This window comes from Camponotus vicinus, unplaced genomic scaffold, assembly GCF_025532165.1.
Source record: "Camponotus vicinus isolate PSW18456_S1 unplaced genomic scaffold, iyCamVici1.0 SCAF_5, whole genome shotgun sequence".
NCBI classification, from domain to species: Eukaryota; Metazoa; Arthropoda; class Insecta; order Hymenoptera; family Formicidae; genus Camponotus; species Camponotus vicinus.
The window spans coordinates 15,434,078-15,455,985 of NW_028141977.1; the positions used below are offsets into that span (position 1 = coordinate 15,434,078).

Genomic DNA, 21,908 nt, shown 5'->3' on the forward strand with positions numbered 1-21,908 from the left:
TCAAACCGAGACGTATAACTTCAACGGGCTAGCATAGCACGAGTCTTCTCGTGCTCCGCGCATTGTTCCCGCACAGACTGACAGATGAGTGTGACGTGTCAGGCCTGTCGAGAGCTCGAAACACCTCGTCATTGCGAGGAAACGAGCTCTTTCGCATGTGCGACGGCGTCGTCTACTCTTTGCTCTAATTCAAGGTGTGGCAGACTCCATAATCCCAGATGCAGAGTAATCCGCGTTTCGCGAATATTCGAAGTAGTAACACGTGTGATAAGTTCGCGCGTTCTATTTCACGCACACTATTTAGCGAATATTAATTTCCCTCGTGGCTTATGTCATGTAAATTACATTAATTGACGCACTTTCAAATTAAGGCGATCCGAAAGATGACCGGCATTTTTTTTACTTTTGCGAACCATTTAAAGTTGACTTTAATTATTACTTTAATATTACACAGTAAAAAATTGTGCGTCCATATGTTAAAATTTTCTTTTGTGTTACCACGTTTTGATTAGCACTTTAATGTAAAATTAACATACAACTTATATGTTATTAATTTTATAACGTTTTCATGTGTCACATTTATGTCAACTTCATAACTTAACATTTTGTATTTTGAGTATTTTTAACATAATCATTTTAAACAATCAACATGTCTCAAAGTCAGTTTAATATTCTAAGAAAAATTAAAGTATATCTTCAAATAATCTTGAACTTTGACATGCAAAATAATCAAATTTACTAAAATCAAATGTTTCTATTACGAATAATTTAAGTTAAAATAATTACTATTATATGTTAATGTCTTACAATTCTTATGAGTTATTGTAACTATTTTTTCATGTAATTTTTAATTAATTTGTATGTTATTTTTACATTGCACTTAAAGTCACAATAACAAAAATAAGTGTAAAGTATTGTGTCAATTATTTAACATTTTTAGTTTGTCAATAAGTAACATACGACGAATGAGTTTAACTTAAAATTTAGAGTGGACTTTCTGGGACATGTGAAAAATGTTAAAATTAATATTTTATTTTTTACTGTGTATTTTTTGCAATGACAAAATATATGTACAAATATATGAGTCACTGCGACGGAAATACAAGAACGTATAATGTTGCAAATGGTCTCTCACTCTCGAAGATTGACTCTCGTTCGACAGGAATACCAAATACTCTTCTCGTGACGTTAAATCCCGCATTATACGTTCGTTGAATTCATTATCGTGCGGACCGTCTTCGTGCATGTTTATCCTCGAAGCGCCGCGACGTTTCTCTCGTGATAGTAGGATCGACGTAAAAGAGGATTTTTAAATCATTCAACCAAAAATTTATTTTTAAAGACAAAGAGATGGAGAACGAAAATCCGTATCTTTATTCCCTAGATTTAAATCTGTTTCTATAGAACATTATATCCCTTGCAACGTCTTTGTGATAGTTTAAAAAAAAACGTATAATCGCGGTTTACAAAGATAAAATTTCTCTTAAATATTTTTCCAATATTGCACAAATTCGGCGAAAAAAATACAACGAAAATCGACATGTATCGATCGCGCTTCGAATTATACTTACGTTTACTTTCAACCCTTTTCATCCCCTGCGAGGGGATCGAAAAATTTTTCGCTTGCTACTGAAATCGTCTCCGGGGAAACTTCGTGATCCGCGGAATCTTTCGTTTGTTTTCATGGAATGCATTTCCCCTATCTTCGCGCATCGATCTCTTTCCACAGCCAATAACAATCATTGGACAAACGCGGAGTTTCGATTTAGTAGCGGGCTTCTTCCGCTGACAGTTTTTCTCTCTCTTCCTTTCTTTTTCTTCCGCGAATCCCGAGAGATTCTGCCGTGGAAATAATGCTTGATTCGTTCCGCTACATCGAGTCAGCATGTTGCATGCTGGATTTTGAATTCCCGCAGCATTCACCGCGATCCACTTTATTTTTATCTCGATCTCAAACAAGATTATTATTCTCATGAAAATATTTCGAAGAAAATTGCCAATACTTCTGCAAATTTGACTGAATAATAGCGTTTTGGTGCAGAAGTTGTATCGTTTCGATAATAATTTATCATCGGTTAATTATCGAAGTTACAATGTCTATTTAGGTCAGCGCACACAGCGATATTCGCGTATTCGCTAACAGCGTTAACATTTGCATACGCAAGAAGATTACGTGTAATTTCTCGCTTGATAACATTACGATGCAGTATGGCTGCGGTGACTAATGTCTAAGCGCCTTGAGGGAAACGTAGACAGTTTCGCGAAAGTTTTCGCGAAACAGTCGGACTGATTCGGGTCAATATTGACCGATGTTGCTTCAAAATATCAAATCAATTATACGGACAGGTTTGTCGCATCGATATATTGCATCCAGTATTTTACGATGCCATCTTTCTCTGTCTATCTTTAAGCCACCTTTAGACGTCGTAAGAGTAGAAAATATTTATGTGCAGTATACCAAGCTCATCGCCAGTTGCTCGTCACGTAGGTGGTCATCTTTCGGGATAAATTTAGATGAACTCGATGTCGTTATTGATCGTAATATACCGATGGACCAAAAAGACATCCGGTAGATATGGGTCGTGTCGTTTCCTCGACACGACGAGTCTGTTTACGACATGAAGGCTCGATCGAAAAACTCTTCATCGACGAAAACGTCGCGTTACAGCGGTGGATTCCTCGACGGCAGCCGGTGGACCTTTAATATCTCCGGCGCGTCGAAAATATAGAGATTCCTCGCAACGATATCGCGTCAGCCTCCCTTCTATCGCTTCCGCGGAACTTTGAGCGACGGTCCTCTTCCGGTTCGCCGATGGAGAAATTCCGCTAGCGCATGGCGATCGTGATCCGCGCCCGTTTTATGTACCGGGTGTCGCTTGATTCCTCGATTTTTCAGATAGAACATCTCCCATAATCGTGAATGCGAACTATTTTTTTTTCTTATGCGAAATAATTAAATAAACATGTAATTATTTAGTCCTTATCTCAATCAAGCGATGAATTATTATATTAAATAATTACGCACATATATATTGAAAGAGAAAGTAACATTGCAGCTCTCGATAATTTACATCTCACAAACGGAGAAGAATTCGCGAATAAAATCTAAGGGAACGTTGAACTTGCATAAAAGTTGCTCAATCACGAAAACAATAAATAATTAATGAAAGGTCCATTTCGCAAACTCGCAAGTGAATTTGATACATCAGAATGAAACGGATTATTATGCATTAAATAATAAATTTCTATTGTTTATATATGATGAAAATTTATGTATAAAATAATATAAGTAATATATTTGGACATTTTAAGATCACAAAGAGATATTTCAAACGTGTAAAAGTATTAGTGGTTGTGTATTTGTATGATTATAGATAAAATATTATTTCTATATATTTTACTAATGATTTATATATAAGATAAAATATGTATATAAATATTATAATAATAACCTATTTAGTAATTTCATAATTTCAATATTATTTTGTAATTAAATGGATATAGAGATAAAATATCTGTATAAATAACCTTTAGAAACAAAGAAAGAGAGAACTGTTATATTATTTTTATATTATTTTGTTTATATTATATTTACAAATTAATTTATACAATTTTCTTTGATTCCGGATTTTTCGAGCAGCTTATAAAATAATCACAGAAAATGACCTAAATACGTTATTGTATCGATGTAGCATTTTACAATTAAAATATAATTTTATTTGTTAACAAATAATTTTTTTAGCTTGGATTTTATTTCGCGCAACATTTAATCCATCATAAGTGTATTCTATGAAAATTTTAATTACAGATTTCAGTGCAAATGTTTATAATGCGAAATATCGAACAAAAAGCATATGTACACGAGAAAGATTAATTTATACAAGGCAATAAACTCAATCAAATATATTACTTGTTTTCCAGTTCGTGTTTACTCGAGAAAATATTTAATCAATATTACTATTGCAATAACGGTTATTATTAATTTTATCATACGATGAAAATCAAATAGATATAATTCAATATATTTTTTTACATCTATATATAACTTTATATAATAAAATACACATGAAATAGATAAAATTTTTAACACAAAAGCGATTGTCATTCCTTTGAAAATGAATTTTTAATCCGGTACTGCTATTTTCCGAACTATAATGTATTAGATATTTCTTGTTACTTTATATCGAAGATAATTAACTGTGGCCAATTAACAATTACGAGATAACAAAGTACTTGAACGTTCTCCGCTATCGAAGGCTTGCAGAATAAAGAGCGAACGTTCCTTTTACGGAAGCCAAAGTTAACTACAGCTCGACGGCTTTAGGTAGTCGGTCTTATTGAGTCAAAACTTCTTTCATCGAGCTAGCCAGCTATTTAAATCTTAGACTCTTTTGATTACTCGTGCGTACGTCGTTATCTTTTGAGAAGCTAGGCTGCAGACCATTTAGATCATTTTGAATTTTCTCGAAAGTTAAATGATTGAAAAAAAATTAAAAATTAAGAAAACATACTGTACTAAAAAATATACTATTAAAAATATACTATTCATTAACATTATTGTAATGTCGATGATTTCAGATCTCAATGTTCTAAAGCGAGAACGGAAAAGAAATTGCGCGAGATGTAAGATCTCTATATTTTTTAAAATGTTTTTCTATGCAATTTCAAAGATCAGATTTTTTGGCCTGAAATTATATTGTCCCTGCACCATATCTCCACCTATCTCATTAACACTTCGTATTTCATTCCCTCGCGAGACAAATAACGTGCAAGTTGAAGGTGACAATCAGCCGCGTTTGAAACTGGCGTTTACCTGGACAAACAGAGACAAGTCGTCTCCCAACAGCATGTCCCTGCAGACGTCCCTAGCCGTGGTGTCCAGAGTGAGATAGACGAGGCTACTCTCGATTCCGGTATGTATTCTCACCCATCCGCTTCCGCTGCCGAGGTCCGCCACGCCGACTCCCGAGTCCCAGGAGGAATTGAAGGTATCCTGCAGGAAGCTGGCATCCTTCGTGCATTTTTCTTTCGATTTCGTGCTTCGACTCTGTATGGAATCTGTGCTAAAGCTGTTCCCCTCCTCGTTGCTGTCTCCCGATGATAGCCGCGTCCTCTCGCTATCAAATCGGTCGATCGTCTTGTCCAGCTTCTCCAGGATTCTGCACTCCAGAATCTTTTCGTCCGTCGCGGCATCTCCGCTTTCCGTCCGCAATTCGATGGCATCTTTTTGCGAATCGATTTCGGATCGATCTCGCGAAACTCTGTCCTCCTTTTCTATTGAATTTTCGTTTTTCGTCTCGTTATTGCAGCTCTCAGGATACAATTTGGAGTTCTGCAGAGAATCTCCAGTCGCGACTGATTCCATCTCCTTTGAAGGTACATCTTCGTTTGCGTAGAAGATTGAATTTTCCTTCGACAATCGTCCTTTCTTGTCTTTCGGCTTTAGATATTTCTGCGTCTTCTCGTCTACTTGGTACAAAAAATTTTCCTTAGCCGCCATACTAAAGTTTGTATTGTCGCGAACGATTTTTCGATCGGATTTATCCTTCTTCTTCGTTCGATCTTTGGTATCGACTCTCTCGTGACAACCTTTCGAAAAGGTCGATTTATCCGTATCTGCTCGTCTAGAAGCATCTTCCTTGGAAGACTCCTTTCCACAAGTATCACGTTTAGGAATATCTCGAGCCTTCCGATCACTCGTTTGACAACTTGTTCTGTGCTTCTTCTTGATCTCCGTATAAACATGCTCTTCAGTATCGGTTTTATCTTTGACTCGGCTCTTGACGGTCTGCTCCTTCGCGTCCTTGGGCCGCCTCGATCTTTGCTGAAACCTCTCATAGTTAGCCAAGATCTTCTGATTCAATTCGTGGATCAGTTCCAGTCGTTTCGAGATGGAATCTTTGGTCCATCTCTTTGTCGCGTCGCTATTGTCTTTTCTGAGCGTATCGCTCTGCCCCCTTTGTTTTCTCGTAGTCGCAGAGCCACGACTGAGAATACCGATCTCGTATTTCGAATCGCTCCGAAGGACGTTTTCATCCGTCATGTCGATCGAAGAGGCACCACGATGCTTTCGATCGACATTCGACCCGGGGAATCCGGACACGTTCATCAGCTCCAACGTCGGCCCAACGACTGATGACGACGATTTGCCTTCGCGTTCCGAGCATTCTGAGCCGATTTTTGATCTACCTTCAACGTTCCTTCTGCGATTCTCGCTAAACTCGATGCCTTTTTTACCATCAGGACGAATTGCCAATCCAGTGCTAGAACGGCTGCTTAAACTGACTCTTTCGTTCATTTCCCAGTTTATCAATAGTCCACCTTTGGCATTGTCTTCGTCGCTGCTCTTGTCCGTCATAGGCAAAGAATTTTCAATTTTTCGATCGAGATTCCGATAAGGAAAAGAGTCTTTCGGGACATTCGTGGTCATTCGTTGTTTTAATCCTCTGGTGGACGACAATCGGCGAGATCGTCGTAGTTTCACGGATGACGAGGGAGCGATTGTTTGACTGTTGGATACGCTGGCGATCAACATTTTAGCCGTAGATTTGTTTTCAGACAGACAGGATATATGATATATTTTTTTATTTCTTGAGGAGAAGGAGAGCCCGCCGATGTTGTTAATACATTTGACAGTTTATCTAATTTGATGAAATAAATGATGAGTTTATTTCTTAATTTTTGCTACGCTTATTGGATTATTTGTTTGTATAAAATTTTAAACTCACAAACATTTAAACATTTGTATTAAATTATTGATAATGCATTAATTATCACTATTGATAAATATTCTATATCGAGAATGCGATTTATTAAATTAACTTATATAAAATTTTAATTCTATTATTTATAAATCCTTGGTTCCACAAATTCTCCTCTTATTTTGTCTCAAAAATAAAATGCTTACTGTCTGGATAATTATAAATTTGTCAATATTTTTTTGTAGGAAAAGATAATATTAGATATGTCCAACTGAAATATATGGAACGATTTTAGTCACGTTTCAGTTGAACGTATTTAACAGCAAATCAATGCAATTTCACAGCAAACTGCAGCATATTAAGATCAGATTTGAAGATACGTTTTAAATTTTAAAGCGATATGCAAGATGATTAAGAATACGATATTTTAAGAAAATCCTATTTGGCGTATAAATTTTGTATAGCTACGTGATATTTTTAGCGCGCTTTTTTATTTAATTAATTAATTTTAATTAATTTTATAACACGTGAAATAAATGGAACAAATATTATATTTTGTGGGAGGGAAATCAATGAAATACAAATTTGTATTTTCCATGCGTCAACTGCGAAACAATTGACGCGTACGAACGACAGATATCATGGAATTTGCGAGATTGCGGTAAGCGATTATGCGTTGCAGAATAGCGAAATTTCCACATGACGGAAGTAGGACCGCGACAGATCGTCGGTAAATGACTACGTTGATACTATTGGTGTCGCTGTCGTTTTTACGTGTGTAAGAGGAAGCCATATAAAACGTCACGGTTGGATGCTCGTTTTAGCAACGCTGATGTCCGTGTCTACGTAATAATGCGCTTTAATAAAAGCTCTATCTAAATGATGATATTAAACAAAAAGGATATCGGAAATCAAATCTCTTAAACGACGCTCAGATGAATAATATATATGTATATATTGGGTGAAAATCGATAACTGAAAAACAAATCGGTATTCTGAACAAATCTATATTTATTCACGTAGATTCTCGGTTTTTCGAACCAATATATTTCCCAGATTTTTAAAATATATCTGGAATAAAATTAATAACACCGTTCCTACATTTAAAATTGATGTTTCTAAATTACGTAATTTCATAATTTAACTTTTTAAACATTGAGGCAAAATGAAGCAAATATTTTTCATATTGTAATAATAGGAATATAATAAAATAATAACCGAAGAAAAAATCAAGAAAATCGATACGTGAAATAAATATTAAATAAATATTTTGTTATTTTATAGACTATAATATTAAAAATTTAAAATTAGAAACACTAATGTAATACTTTTGTATAACATCCTACACAGAGAAAAATGTATACTGTAAATATTATTTATTTTAAGTATATCATAAGTTTGTATATCCGTAAATGTATCATAAGTTCACCACAAGCATTAAATTTAATTGAATATATTCTGAATTTTAGTAAGTGCAGTATTTTAGTCAAGAATATTAAATTAAAACAAAATTTGGTTTGCTTACTACATAAAGTTGGTATAAAGTAAGTTTGATTTTCCTTTGATATAACTTTACAATATTCTTGAAGAGAAAATAAATTCTTCTTTTGAGTACATGATAATGAGATTTTCTAACACTTGTGATGAGTACATTTTAAGACTATTATCAAGAATATATTCTTTGTTGAAGAAAACTATTACTTAAAAAAAGAAAAATAAACTGAGTAATCGCTTTTCTTGGCAGTAGAATGATATTTTTTTCGGTGTGTCATTCGTTTTTTATATCGATGAGACTCATTTTTGACATGTAGATTAGACTCTAACTCGATTATGACATTAATTCTAAGAGGTAGATTTCAAAATGTCGCAAATCTCTAAGTATCTATCTATGAAATATATACTATTTGGCTAAGTGTGCGGTGAGTTATGTTCCATGTACCGCGAAAACTCTTATGATAAATCCGTCTTGTCGAACATCTGTTCGATCAATCTCTCGCGATCGTCGTTAGTGATGAGAGAATTCGATCTCCCAACGGAGAATTATCTTTCAGATACTATACCGAAGTCGAAATATATAATCCACGTGAAGGTAATCCACGGGGAGGCGTAGAAAAGAAGACGCGAATACGTGGTTATTCGAATCACGTAGCCGCGCTTTCTATTTATCTATCGTCCCGCGGCCAGAAAGATATTCGTCTTAAGTTTATCGCCACGAAAATTTATATCGCCGGTTAGTTGTAGGACGGGGTAGCAGAAAAGGACGAGCTTCCTTTCTCACGAAATGCGAGTTTCCGGGGCGTGTCGTGGCATTATGTATAAATTGAGCGACAAGGGCGTACGAATTGTACGTCGATCAACGATGAGCTTGCCGGATCGCGAATTTGAAAAGAAATGGAAATGAGATCTGTTTCCTGTAACGTCATTTTCGTCACGTTGCCCACAAGCAAACTCAACGTATAATATATGTAACGATGGTTAATGTAATATGAGATTTGTGTCAATCTTAATACCCCACATATAACGTAAAAGATTGTAAAAACAAAATAAATATGTAATACATATATATTATAAATTTGTTTTTAAATTTAAAAATTTTACCGAAAAATATCACACTACTCCAACTAAAAATGATATAAGAGCAATAATAGTGCTCTTATATTATTCTTACAATTTCTATATTTTTTAATTTAACAATGTAAATTACATTTTTTCCATTTTTTACACTTTTAATAAGAATGAAAAGAAATGAAAATAAAACAGTTTATATAAATAAATAAATTAAATTTCATATATAATTTGTATGTAATTTAATTAATACAATTGTGATATTAATCAGATTATCCATCTTCGATATTAATTCGCTGTTTTGACTGAAAATTAGCCGATTATGCATAGGAAGCTGTGAGCTCGTGACAATTCAATCTTGTTAACGAGGACAAATATTAACTAGCGAGAATAATCATTAACGACAATACCGTAGATAGTCATTTGTGAGTGGAGTCTGCTACGATTTCCATCGACTCGCCTCTGCCATTATTATCGTGCAAATATTTCCAGCTAACAGAATTCGATAGAATGCACCGTGGTCGATATCCATTATCTGCCCGAAAAGGAGAAACCCAAATCGGTTCGGATCACGAGCGATGTTTTCCTCGACATCTACTCCGAACTCGGTAAATGCGTACGCGTAAATTATTAACCCGTAGCGTTCTCATGTAATTTACACAACTCCCATAGTTCCACTTCTAGAACATTAAAATCACACGAAGCGAATATCTTCTACGTGTTAACCGGATGTAATACTATAGAGAATTGCATAGAAATCGTAACACATAGCATGAATATTTTGTTATTTTGATAGGACTATAAAATGTGGAGAGATATCTGTTAGAAAAATTGATTCGTAATAAAAAATGATTACTATTAAAAAATGACTATTAAAAAATAGTCTGGAAAGTAAATTTGATATCTATTCCTTTGTTCTCAAGACTTACTAATTGGGAGAAGAATATACAGACTTGCAATGAAACAAAACAACTTTGCGAAACCAAGGATCTATATATTTTATATAGATAAACATTCTTGATTAAAAGTTTTATAAATATATTGTAATTTTTTAATTTATAGTTAAGTGAAAAAATCGCTTTAATTAATTTACTTTAATATTTATTTAATTAAAGAATTAATTTTCCGTCGATACGAAATTATTGGAGCTGGATCCATTGCGATGTAAATTATTAAATTTCACTTTCATTTCTCAACTTACGCAAATTAAAATAACCACAATTCAATTCACTTTATCTTCTCACTATTCAACAATTCTACTTAAACTCCGATACTTAAACGAGACTTAAACGTATCGATAGAAGTTCGTCGATTAATTCATGCAGTTGCGAGCAGACTTATAATTTTGATTTAAACACTTTATGTCTTTGTCATCAAGTATCGATAACCAATATTAATCTTATTTGTATCTTCGCAGAAAAAGGGGACTTTGTTTAATTTTATAAAAGCCACAAAACAAAGCTTGGCGCGACATCGAATTTGCAATCGGACAGATACGTCGATTCGCGGGGCAGTCATCACGGACACTGGCCGTGGAGTTCAGGATTGTCGTATCGCACCCGGCATCATGAATACATCGAGCCACCTGTCTCTCTTTCTACCTGTTAACCGTCGGAGGATGGAAACGGAAGAGAGAAAGAGGGAAAGAGGGAGAGAGAGAGAAAGAGAGTGACAAACCGTGTCCCAGGTGGAGGGAGAGGAGAGAGAAAGGTCTCTCTCTGCCACGGTCTCTCCTTCCCACGTGTTCGCGTCACGTGTTTTCAGCCCGTGGAGAAAGAGAATAGGACGTAGCGCGTGATGCGACGTTCTCCCCACTGGCGACCCTCGTCGAGGGGAAATCAACGGCAGCGGAATGACGTACTTCCGCTCCAGCTCTCGGCTAACAGTTGGAGAGGATGATTAAATTTCGGGAACGTTGAAACAGAAACATTGGCGATCGAACAGAAAGACGATAAAGCCCACTGTCGTGAGATATCTCGATGGTCGAGATTATATATCAAATTTTGGTAGGCAAATATTTAAAGATCTCTGAAATAGTGAGTTCCAAAATTCACGCTCTTGAAGAAGTATATATTTGTATGACTGATTTTATCAATATCAGTTAACTTTTTGACCAATTATAAATTATCCAACTCTTTATTTTAATTTGATTTGGAAAGCACAAAGAATCAAATAAATTGAGGTTGAAATTGAATGAGATCTCGATAAAATACTGGTTATTCGAGACTATTTCTTAACAATGTGCAATCAAGTGTGTAAATGACAATGCAGTATGTTCTAATAATAAAACTGTTGTTTCCCCCTTTTTAGTAATTATAACAATAATCTTTTCTAAGAATATAATTTACAAAGAGAAGAATATTTTTTACCTTTTCAAATGTTTTTTATGTCATACATAAAATTATAAATAGAATTTTGTTTCGAATTTTATCACAAATTATAGATTGTTTTTGAAGAATTTACCAAAAAAGAAATATACGTAATTTAATATAATATTATGCGTAGAGTGAAAGTACATTACGATTTCTTGATTAAGTGTAATATCAAATATGCGAATACTTGGGTCTTGATAATTTTAGAAAAGATTATTAATCTTTTCTAAAATTATTAAAATAATTATTAAAAATTTCTAAAATATTAATCTTATTATTAGAAAGCAATTGCTTTTGTAAATTCGACGGGCATAAAGACAGTTATATTCAGATTTCACGAGCGAAACGTTTCAAGAGCGGAGTGCATTGTCCCTGAAAAGCGGTTTGAGTGGATCCATCCGTGACTCGCGACACGAAGGAGGCCATTCCCACGCGTTGTCCCTTTCAGCTCCCTTTCTCCAAGCAAAGCGTGTCCACCCTTTCAGCCCAGGAAGCGGTCTGGGTGCGCCTCTCGCGTGTTTGTGCAGTTACCGAAAAATGTACACGCATCTCGGTCAAACAATTCGACGAACAACTCTGTGATTCGCTTGTTATGCCCGAGTTACACGTTAAATTTTCGAGAGCTCTATCGTTGTTACGCGTTGTAATATATACTACAAAACTTTTACAAGTCGTAAACTTGAGAATTATTGCCGCTGCAATCTGTAAAGTATACGCAACAGTAATTTCGCTGATCTATAAGAAAAGGAGGATTTATATGAAAACAAGTTTCCGACGCGCGAGGGAATTCAGAAATGAAGATTTTGCGCGAACAAGAGAGAGAGAAAGAGAGAAAGAGAGAGAGTCCCCATAGTAACAGTAAAATTAACTTCGCGCGAACACGAACTAGGAGTTTCTCTGAACTTTAACCACATATATACTTCAAAATGTTATTCACGTATTTAAAGTACTTTTAAGCTGAAAGTAATAATTAATGCGATTAAATCGCTCATGTCTGAATGCTATATGATTTTTCTTGGATATCGGGAACGCAATGTTCGCAAATAATCTGGTAACGATTGTGTATCTCGGTTGCTGAATAAAAAGGTCCCTGTTGTTTCCTTTTGTTGCGAGAATTTGTATTGCGGTCTAAAATGGAAGCTAACAATGGCTGTACCAAATTCACGTCTACCCGATGTCTTTTTGAGACGCGAATCCCTTCAAGGGATTCTATTTGGGTTATTCCTCTTCCGCTTCCTTCTCTCTTTCGCCTCCTTCTTCATTGTCTCTTCGGTTGTACCGTCCCTTATCGCTCTTCTCTCATGCCGTGATTACAAACGAAACCAATTAAAGCTGATGAGCCTAAATGGACGAGGTTTGACTTGCATCCCCTAAAGCTGTTCGGAACATAATAGCGTCGTACTGTCAAGCGATAGATTGCGTTCTCGTTGCAAATTTCCGGACGCTTCGACTAAGAATCGATAGATCTTTAAATGACATAATGACAGTAATGGAATAATTATTTAAAATAATTATTTGCGGTAAAATCAATTATTATTAAAACAATACATATTTTCTTTCTCTCTCTGCTTCTCCGTCTATTAATCAATTTTACATCTATAAATAAAAAGCCACGAAGTAAAGCACTTGATAGAAAATAAAATATTTGTGTCACATCGGAAACATTCGCAGTGCGGAACTTTTCTTTTCCGTTTTGTGTAAACAGGATTACGCTACAAATCTCGCTGTTAGTTGCGTCCCTCCATTAAACAATATTTAACCGGTAAAGAAACGGAAGTGAGGAAACATCATCCTGTCCCCTGGAGGGGAAGGGAGCTTAGTGTTTAGCTCAAAGCTATATCGATACGATTTCAATTGTCGCGTTTAGTTTAGCTCACCGCGAATCGAAGGCTGTCGGTTTGTATAATCCAGTCTTGATATCTAGTCGTCTCTTGAATTTCCCTCCGCTTCCTTGAGCTTCTTTAGGTCAATCCTCGGTAATCCGTCCGCGAGAGCTCAACAGAAGGGCCGATATTTAATCGATCGTCGCGACCACCTCCCTCCCAATCGCCTCTCTCCCCGATCTCTCGATTCCGCGACTCGGTTCGATTTGCCTATTATCGTACGTGAAATATTGGCAAACTCCGCGGCTAGATTAACGAACTCGTGATTTATCGGTCCCTTTTCGGCCGCTTTGCTTCGTCCGATTAATGAGAATCTCGCGACGGCCACTTGTCGACCTCGATTCACCGCGATATTTACGGCGATGACTTATCGACGTTCGAAAATTATCCCTCTTCTTCCTCCTGATATTCGTGAACCCCAACGGATTTAGTTAGCTTAGTAGGATAAGTTTATAATGATTTCTCATTTCGAACTGCTAAGAATTTGTAAAAATCGAAAAAAAGAGCTAATTTCTCGTGAAAAAGAATCATTTAAAAGCTGAAAATATAGAAAATAGATAATATAAATATTTTAAAATAAAAATCTTTGGTACGATACGAATGATACGAATTCTTTTTTCGTATTGCAATTTAATTATTAAAATCTGTTAAAAGTATTTACTTAAAAATATATAATGGTTAAAAATACATAATGATTTTACGATTAAACTGCTAAAAATTTTACACTTTTAAAAGGCTAAACTCGGGAAAAATGAAATAAATAAATAGTAAAAATATATAGTGAAATATATGTAAATTCAAACTATTAAATGAATGATGATAATTAAATAGAAATGTTAAGTGAAAAAAAATTAAGTAAAATAATATGAAATATTCTTCGGTTTTGAGATTTCATCGTTAAAATTTCAACAGTCGTAGAAATTCCGAGTTCTTTCATTTTAAAGAAAAAACCGATTCTGAATTTGTCAAGATTAAAAAAAAAACATAAGAGCTTATGATTGCTTTTACACTAAAAAGTAATTTTAATTTTTATATTTTTTATATATATTAATTATAATATAATATAATATAAATATGAAGGATCCGTAGAAAGAGAAAGAGAAAAAGAAAAAGACAATCGATAAGGATCATGAAAAAATAAAAAAAGGCCATTATTTGTAAAAGTGAAATGTAATCTCTCACATCTTTCGATGTCAAACTTTAGCCAAGGTCTGAGAATTCCTTTTCAGATTTAACAACCCACTTAACAATTCCGATTTTATTAAGAACGCGGAAACGAAGCTCGAGTTTCTCTTCGGACCGAAACAAAAGAGGAGAACGAGGAATGGGATAAATGAAAGAATAGCGGTCGGCGTTATGATAATTAAAACGGAAAATTATAAGACATGAATCGAGGGAACTGGCAGATCGTCGATGATAACGCCATATTTTTCCGCGTGCGAGAGTCTTTACAATGCATGATATAATTGCATCGGGAATTAATAAATGGCGTGAGTAAATCCTTAGACGAGAAAAAAGGAAGAAAAATGAAACATTCTTTCTCTCTCGCAAATTATTAAATTTAATTACTGAATTAAATTGAGAAACACGCGCACAATCTCCCTTTCTTTTTAAAACTTTCGTTAGCTTCTTAAACGCAGTTTATCAAACTCGTTTCATCTCGTCGAACTTTTACCGACTATTATCAACATTTTCCCCGGTGTAACACAGCTCCAAGTTTAATCGAAACTGCGTAATTATGAATTTTCGACGAGATAGCCCCGGCGAGACAAGCTCGTTCAATTTGTAATACGATAGTAAATAATCTTGGTCCCAAAATCCAATCATCGCGGATATCACGGAGAGCTGACAAATCCGAGGATATGTCGGATATATCGGCGCGCGAGGCTTTCATCCCCGATGACAGTAATGTCCGCAAATCCTCTGCAAAAACAAGATTCATATATATGCAAGACATGTTGACGTTGCTCCCGATATCGTGTTGTGTACGCGTATCATTTTAACTTCATCCGGACATGTCACTGTATGCGTTGTCAGTGTGTGTGTGTGTGTGTGTGTGTGTGTGTGTGTGTGTGCGTTCGCGCTTTACTAAAATAATTTATCGTAATAACGTTTGCTCGTGACATCGCAGCGTTTTCAAAAATCCTGCATACAGTAACATTATATCTGAAATATTTGCTAACAGTCGCTAAATAATGATGACAGAATAAAAACGAAATATATTTCGTGATATATAAAGATCGAATCAATTTTAGTGTCTTCTCAACGAGATTTCAAATTTAATTATTTATTATATTTAATTATTTAATTTAATTAAATTAAGGAACACACTCTCTCTTTCTTTCTCTGAAAATTTTCATTGGCTTCTTAAATGCAGTACCAGATGTCAAACTCGTTTCATCTCAAGATGTTGATCGGCACGGCTCTTAATAATCGCACGCGGAATGAAAATAGGTACAGACGTAACACCTGTCGCCCGTCATCGGTCCCAACGCGGCCGTACAATTCGTTTCACTCTCAACCCGTTTGAGAATTTAGGGATTCCGACGACGTCCTAAGGATATTGCCTTTCGTAGTTCGTCACGCGCAACGTCGCGCGCATAGCAAGAGCGCCGCCGACTCGAGAATACCTGAGCGTGAGCGCGGATCTGAAAGAAATGTCAAGTCGGAGTCAAACCATGCGGAAAGCATCGCCGATCAACCCTCCCCGCTTACATATATCGTACACCGGGTGTCGCGTCGAAAAACAATTACCCTGCGAGAAATATTGGATCGATGAATTTTTTTGCCTTTTTTCTGATTAATAATTGTTTGATATTATCGAAAAATTGGAATATTTTCCTAGCAATTTGCGCAAATATTTTCGCGAAATATTTGCATCGAATAATGTATATAATGCCTAGTTAGTATAAAAGGGTCAATCATAGCTCGATAATGAAATATTGTGTCGAATCCTTGTCGCGCGAGTATAAGATTATTAGACGAGTAAAATTACCGTAATGCACGACACGCATGAATGAATCGTCGGTTTATCTTTCCGTTCGAAGTTTTATCATTCTGGTAAATCGTACTCAACGTTAATTTTAATGTGGCGCCGATAATCTCGTAATTCCGCTAATCTCGATTTAATGAGAAGGTAATTTCGCGCTCGGAGCTATCGACGTTTATGCGCTGTCGCGCAGATCAACTGTCCGATCCGTCGTTAGTATAATGCCCTGGCTACGTCCAATGCCTGTCGAGGGATAGCGTTCTAATCCGATTCTACTTGGTTTACACGACGGCGAGTCGAACGTAATCCGGATCTAACCCCGCGCGAACACGTCGCGTGGCTGAAGATGCGATTTCTCTCGCGACGAGAGTATCGCGCGATTCTATGGAATTCTATGGGACACGCGTATCATGAGCACCAGGTTCCATAATGCAACTTAACCGGCTTGTCCCCCTACGCTGTTCATCTTTCGCACCATATCTTCCTTCGTGAAAAGATACTTCGATCGATACGACCTATTTACATAGTACACAAGAATGTAACGGACGAATATTTCCGAAACTATTTTTCACTTTGACAAGCAATTGAAAAAATTTCCTTGTTAAATTTCCTATTATTTTATTTTAAACGTATACGTATATATGGCTATTCTTTAATGACCTAAAAAGAACGCCTAAAAGTTTAATGTTCCTTGTTATTACGTCAACCATCGTTTCATTCATTTCATTTTTTTCATATATGTCTGTATTTAGCTTTATACTTTATTTCTTATTTTTATTTTCATTTAAATGCATTTTTAATAGAATTACGATCATTTTAATTTATGATCATTTCAATCTTTTTCTCTAAATTATAAGCTATTTTTAAAATTCAAAAGGGATTAAACAATTTCTTAAAAATATCCTATATAGAAGACAAATTTATATTTATATTTTAAGAGTTTTTGAATTTTTCAAATAGAGAAAAAGAATTTCCTGTGAAAACAATTTTAATTATAATATATATAATTTTAATTTCTTTAAATTATAATATATATAATTTTAATTTCTTTAAATTATAATATATATAATTTTAATTTCTTTAAAAAGTATCTTCTCAAATAACCTCTATTTTCGCATACTATTTAAATTATAAAGTCTTCTTTTGAAATATTGCAATTATTTTAAGAATTTAAATAATCACCATATTTGGAAATAAAATAGATAAAAATAAAAGTAATAACACAGTCTCCTGGCATTCATATTATCTGTTCGCCAGATAGAAGCAAAGTAGAAATTTATCGGAAAAAGTGAATTGCCGATGACGAAACTATTATTGAAAAATCGTACGTTACGAAAATGAATAAGGAGTCGAAACAATCGAGAGAAATTGTTTCGTAAAGAGAGTGAAATATTTCTGTGTTTTCATATATCTGTAATTTGCCGCATCGAAAGTATGATTCGTTGTTGCGCTGCTGCTCGTATCGATATGCCGATCGATGCCTACGTGTTCCCGTATGATGTATTGTACAATGGAATTCTATTCGGCATCGTATTCTGAACGCTTTGATGCCCATTTGAATGAAATGGAGGCTCTATAGAAGCTCCCGTTCTTATCTATCTCCACAGATTTGCACAGATTTGCGGATACATTTCGCCTCATTGGTCTATCGCAACGATGTTTTCTGGTACAAATCCTGCCTCAAATATTCGATTCTGCAGAATTTGTTATTGGCAATAAATTTCGAATTATATGTAGAGATTTTTTTACTCGAAATAAAACAAATTTTCGATATTACGAATTTATTTATCTTGTCGCGGATTTTTTATAAACGAGATTTTTCACTCTTTTCTAAATTCATTCAGTTTTCAAATTCACTTTGATTAAGAGATTTATTTTTTTCTATGTAATAGAAAGCAATTTTTATTAGAAAGAAATAAATATATATATATATATAAATCATAAAAAATTATAAAATCATAATTAAGCTTATAAAATAATAATATCTAATATCATTATTATTCTTTCTATAGAAATAAACATAATTTTTTTCAATACATAATTTGAATTTATGTCGGGGATGTTTCAATAATATAGGCGTAAATCTTAATGTCAAGAATATTTAATTAAACTGCTCAGGGAGCGAACCAAAGCTTCGGACAAAGAAAAAAACGAATCGCCAATCTCAATTTCCATTCAGATGCCATCGTTCTTAAAGATCAATAAGAGCCGTTTTTATGATGAATAGCACGAATTTACATCTCGCCAGAACGGAAGTGCAGGAATGAGGGTTCCGTTACCAATCAAGAGCTCGTTAGAAATTAATTGGAACGAATGTCGTCGCATATTCGCTGCCTATGCACGGTAGATTTTAATTTTATGCGAATCACCATCGGATGAAATCCGCGAAATCCAATATGGCGCGGAATCCTAATTACGTTCATTACCGCTAATAAAAGCGCCGTGATATCGATTAACGATTTCGTAAAAAGGAGATATGCGCTTATTATATCAATATCCTTCCATGAAAATACGTCACTAGTTTCCGTTTATACCCGAGAATCAGAATGAGGAATTAATTTTTGATTGGAATTAACGAGAAAATAATTAATAATAACAATAAGCCGATTAATAAATGACAATCATGGTATTACATCTCATTAATGATAGCGAGTAGTTATATACCAGTAATAAATTGATATATTAATATGTTGTGCAAATACCAAATTTATTCTACCTAAATTTTGTTCACATATAGTGTGATCCAAATAATTCGAAACACTTCTGTAACTCCATAAATATTGATTTTATATATTTCAAAAAATATTTTGAATAAAAATTGTATAACTAAAAAAGTATATATATATACAAATAAAACTTTTACTATTTCTCTTAATTTTCCAAGAGAATGTTTTTTTATTTATTTATATTTTTATGTGGCACCAATTTTTTTCTATTAAAAATTTAGTTGATATTAAACGAATATTACATCCAACAATATGATTACTGAAAAAAACGATATAAAAATTATATAAAATATATTTAGTTCAAATATGCTTTAAAAAGTTATAATCTTTTAAAGAATTTTTATATAGAGATCATATAAACACTTTACTATATGTATTTTTTTCTCAATATGTATAATATTTACTACACTATAATACTATAATTATATGTCGGTTTATTATTATTATTTCTATATCACTGTTACATAAGCTCGATTACACGCGCGATGCGTTTTTCGACGAGTAAAACACGAATCTGGCATGAATAATATTGGTGCCATTTCACGTCGAATCGACGCGATAGCGAATCAAACGCAGCACCACACATTTACATCCACTAACTGCAAATATTCTAAATGCTTTGCACGTCTAACGTAGCGTCGTACATTACATACGTAATATTAATACACAGGGTACGTGATTGTAATTAGAATTTCTTGTGGATATATTCAGATCGCGCGACGCTTTCGCTTACGGCGCTTAGTCGATGTGGCATTTGATTAAGGTCGATACAAGATTCCGAATATAAAGCAACGACTGCACGGATTATGTGAAACCTTTATTATGTGAAGATCAAAGATTGATTAGACTTTTAAGTCGTCAAGGAGAATTTTGTCGCAAACGCGACTCTCATCGATCAATTTTAATTAGCTTGAAATCATAAATCATGTTCCTCCTAAAACACAAATTTCTCTCAAATCTAATATTGTGACAGGAAACACGATATATTTTTGCATACACGTATGAATAATTAATCAATAGTAATTAATGATGATTTCATTTTCGAAACGTTTCTATATTAAATATCTTAATATCCGTGAACTCATTTGAATACGCAGTTCCAAGGACATATTTTAATTGTCAGCTATTTATCATAATATTTAGAATTAAAAAATATTTCAAAATCTGTGCACAATCAAATCGTGTCGCTTATATCTTCTTTGAATAATTCAAAATTTAATTTTTTTATTTAATTTTTTCTTAATGTGAATTTGATTGAATATTGTTATTTACTCGAAGTTTTAATTCTCAATTCTATACGTCTCGAATAATTAATTTGAGTTGCATGTTTTTACCATATACATATTTTTTAATTTGAAATTGACAGAATATATTTCTACATACATTTAAAAATTTATCGATTTCTGCATCATCAAAAATTTTTTTGTTTGTTATGGTTTGGAAGTAAAATTTTTCGCTATTTTAAAGATTGGAATATATTATTCTTTTGTAAAAAACTGAGAGCAAATTCATCACTTGATTAAAAATATTTGGCGAAAATACATTATTAATTATACGTGGAAGTCGATGAATTTATACGAAAACATTGGCGAACTTTTTCTTAATAATATCAATATAATCTGACAATTAGACATTAGTTTCACATTCGAGACTGTTTGAAATTTGTTCACTCAAATACCAGTGCTGTTAAGAATTAATAACGACGAATAGATGCATTTAGTATCAGACTACATTGATGGGAAATACGAGTTAATTGCTGATTGACATGTTTCACTAAAATTTGTGGCTTCAAGCGATTTAACCCTTTCAATTCGATCTGCAATGCAATTGCGAATACATATACATACACTCTACTGAATTATATTACTATACATTTGCGTACTGTTGAACTATATCTTGCGTATTTCAATATGCACATTCATACATTCAAATTGAAATGTTAAAAATAAATCACATGGTGATAAATTTCATTTGAAAAAGAGATGCTCCTTTTTCAGTAAGTAAAAAAAATAAATAAATATGTACAATATATATATATAAAATTCTGCAATTATATATGTATAGATAATTGCAGAATTATAAAAAATACAGAATAAAGATGAATAAAATAATACATGATACGCATTAATTTTGTGTGTTATATAATTTTTCAAGAGAGATGTTTTAAATTTACAAGAGAAAAATATCTTTACAAGAGAATAATAAGAGAAGAAACGTATCAAAAATATTTCTTCTCGAATAGCAACAGTGTTTGTAAGAACAATAATCCACGCGGTTGTAAACAAAAGCTCAGCTCGAATATATCGATTCCGTTCGAAGTTCGAACTCATTTCGAGACAATGGAATGCGCGAACATTTATACAGTATATTGTAAAGTCGCGCATCCTTTTGGAATAAAATGCGCCAAGACGTAATTCGATTTCGTGAAAAGCGCGCAATTATTAAATATTTTTGTATCAATTAGGAATTTTCTCTTAATCATGGTCAAGAATAATTTCGCGCGGTTACAAAAAAATATAATCGATGATTTATACGATGGTAAAATATTAGAAGCTATTTTTACGTTGCGCAAATAATTCTTTGCGTTCTTTAAAATGATTCAATATGTGTGATATTCATAGCATTTTTTGAATTATTTCAAAAACATTCTTTATTCTTTTTTAATTATAGAG

The 21,908-nt window shown here is 33.9% G+C and overlaps 1 protein-coding gene across 2 annotated transcripts in view; it reads right to left on the bottom strand.

The window, feature by feature from the left end:
- Positions 1-21,908, bottom strand: part of Phlpp (PH domain leucine-rich repeat protein phosphatase) — a 90,027-nt gene that overhangs the window by 56,206 nt on the left and 11,913 nt on the right. The window contains exons 1-2 of one of the 2 annotated variants that reach the window (XM_083099664.1): positions 10,468-10,789; positions 4,814-6,641 (exon numbers count right to left, since the gene is read on the bottom strand). In XM_083099664.1, coding sequence (XP_082955790.1) covers positions 4,814-6,535 — 1,722 coding nt within the window. In that variant the 5' untranslated portion in view covers positions 6,536-6,641; positions 10,468-10,789. Of the gene's footprint in view, positions 1-4,813; positions 6,642-10,467; positions 10,790-21,908 lie in introns of those variants that run through there. The other variant, XM_083099665.1, reaches the window with a different exon arrangement.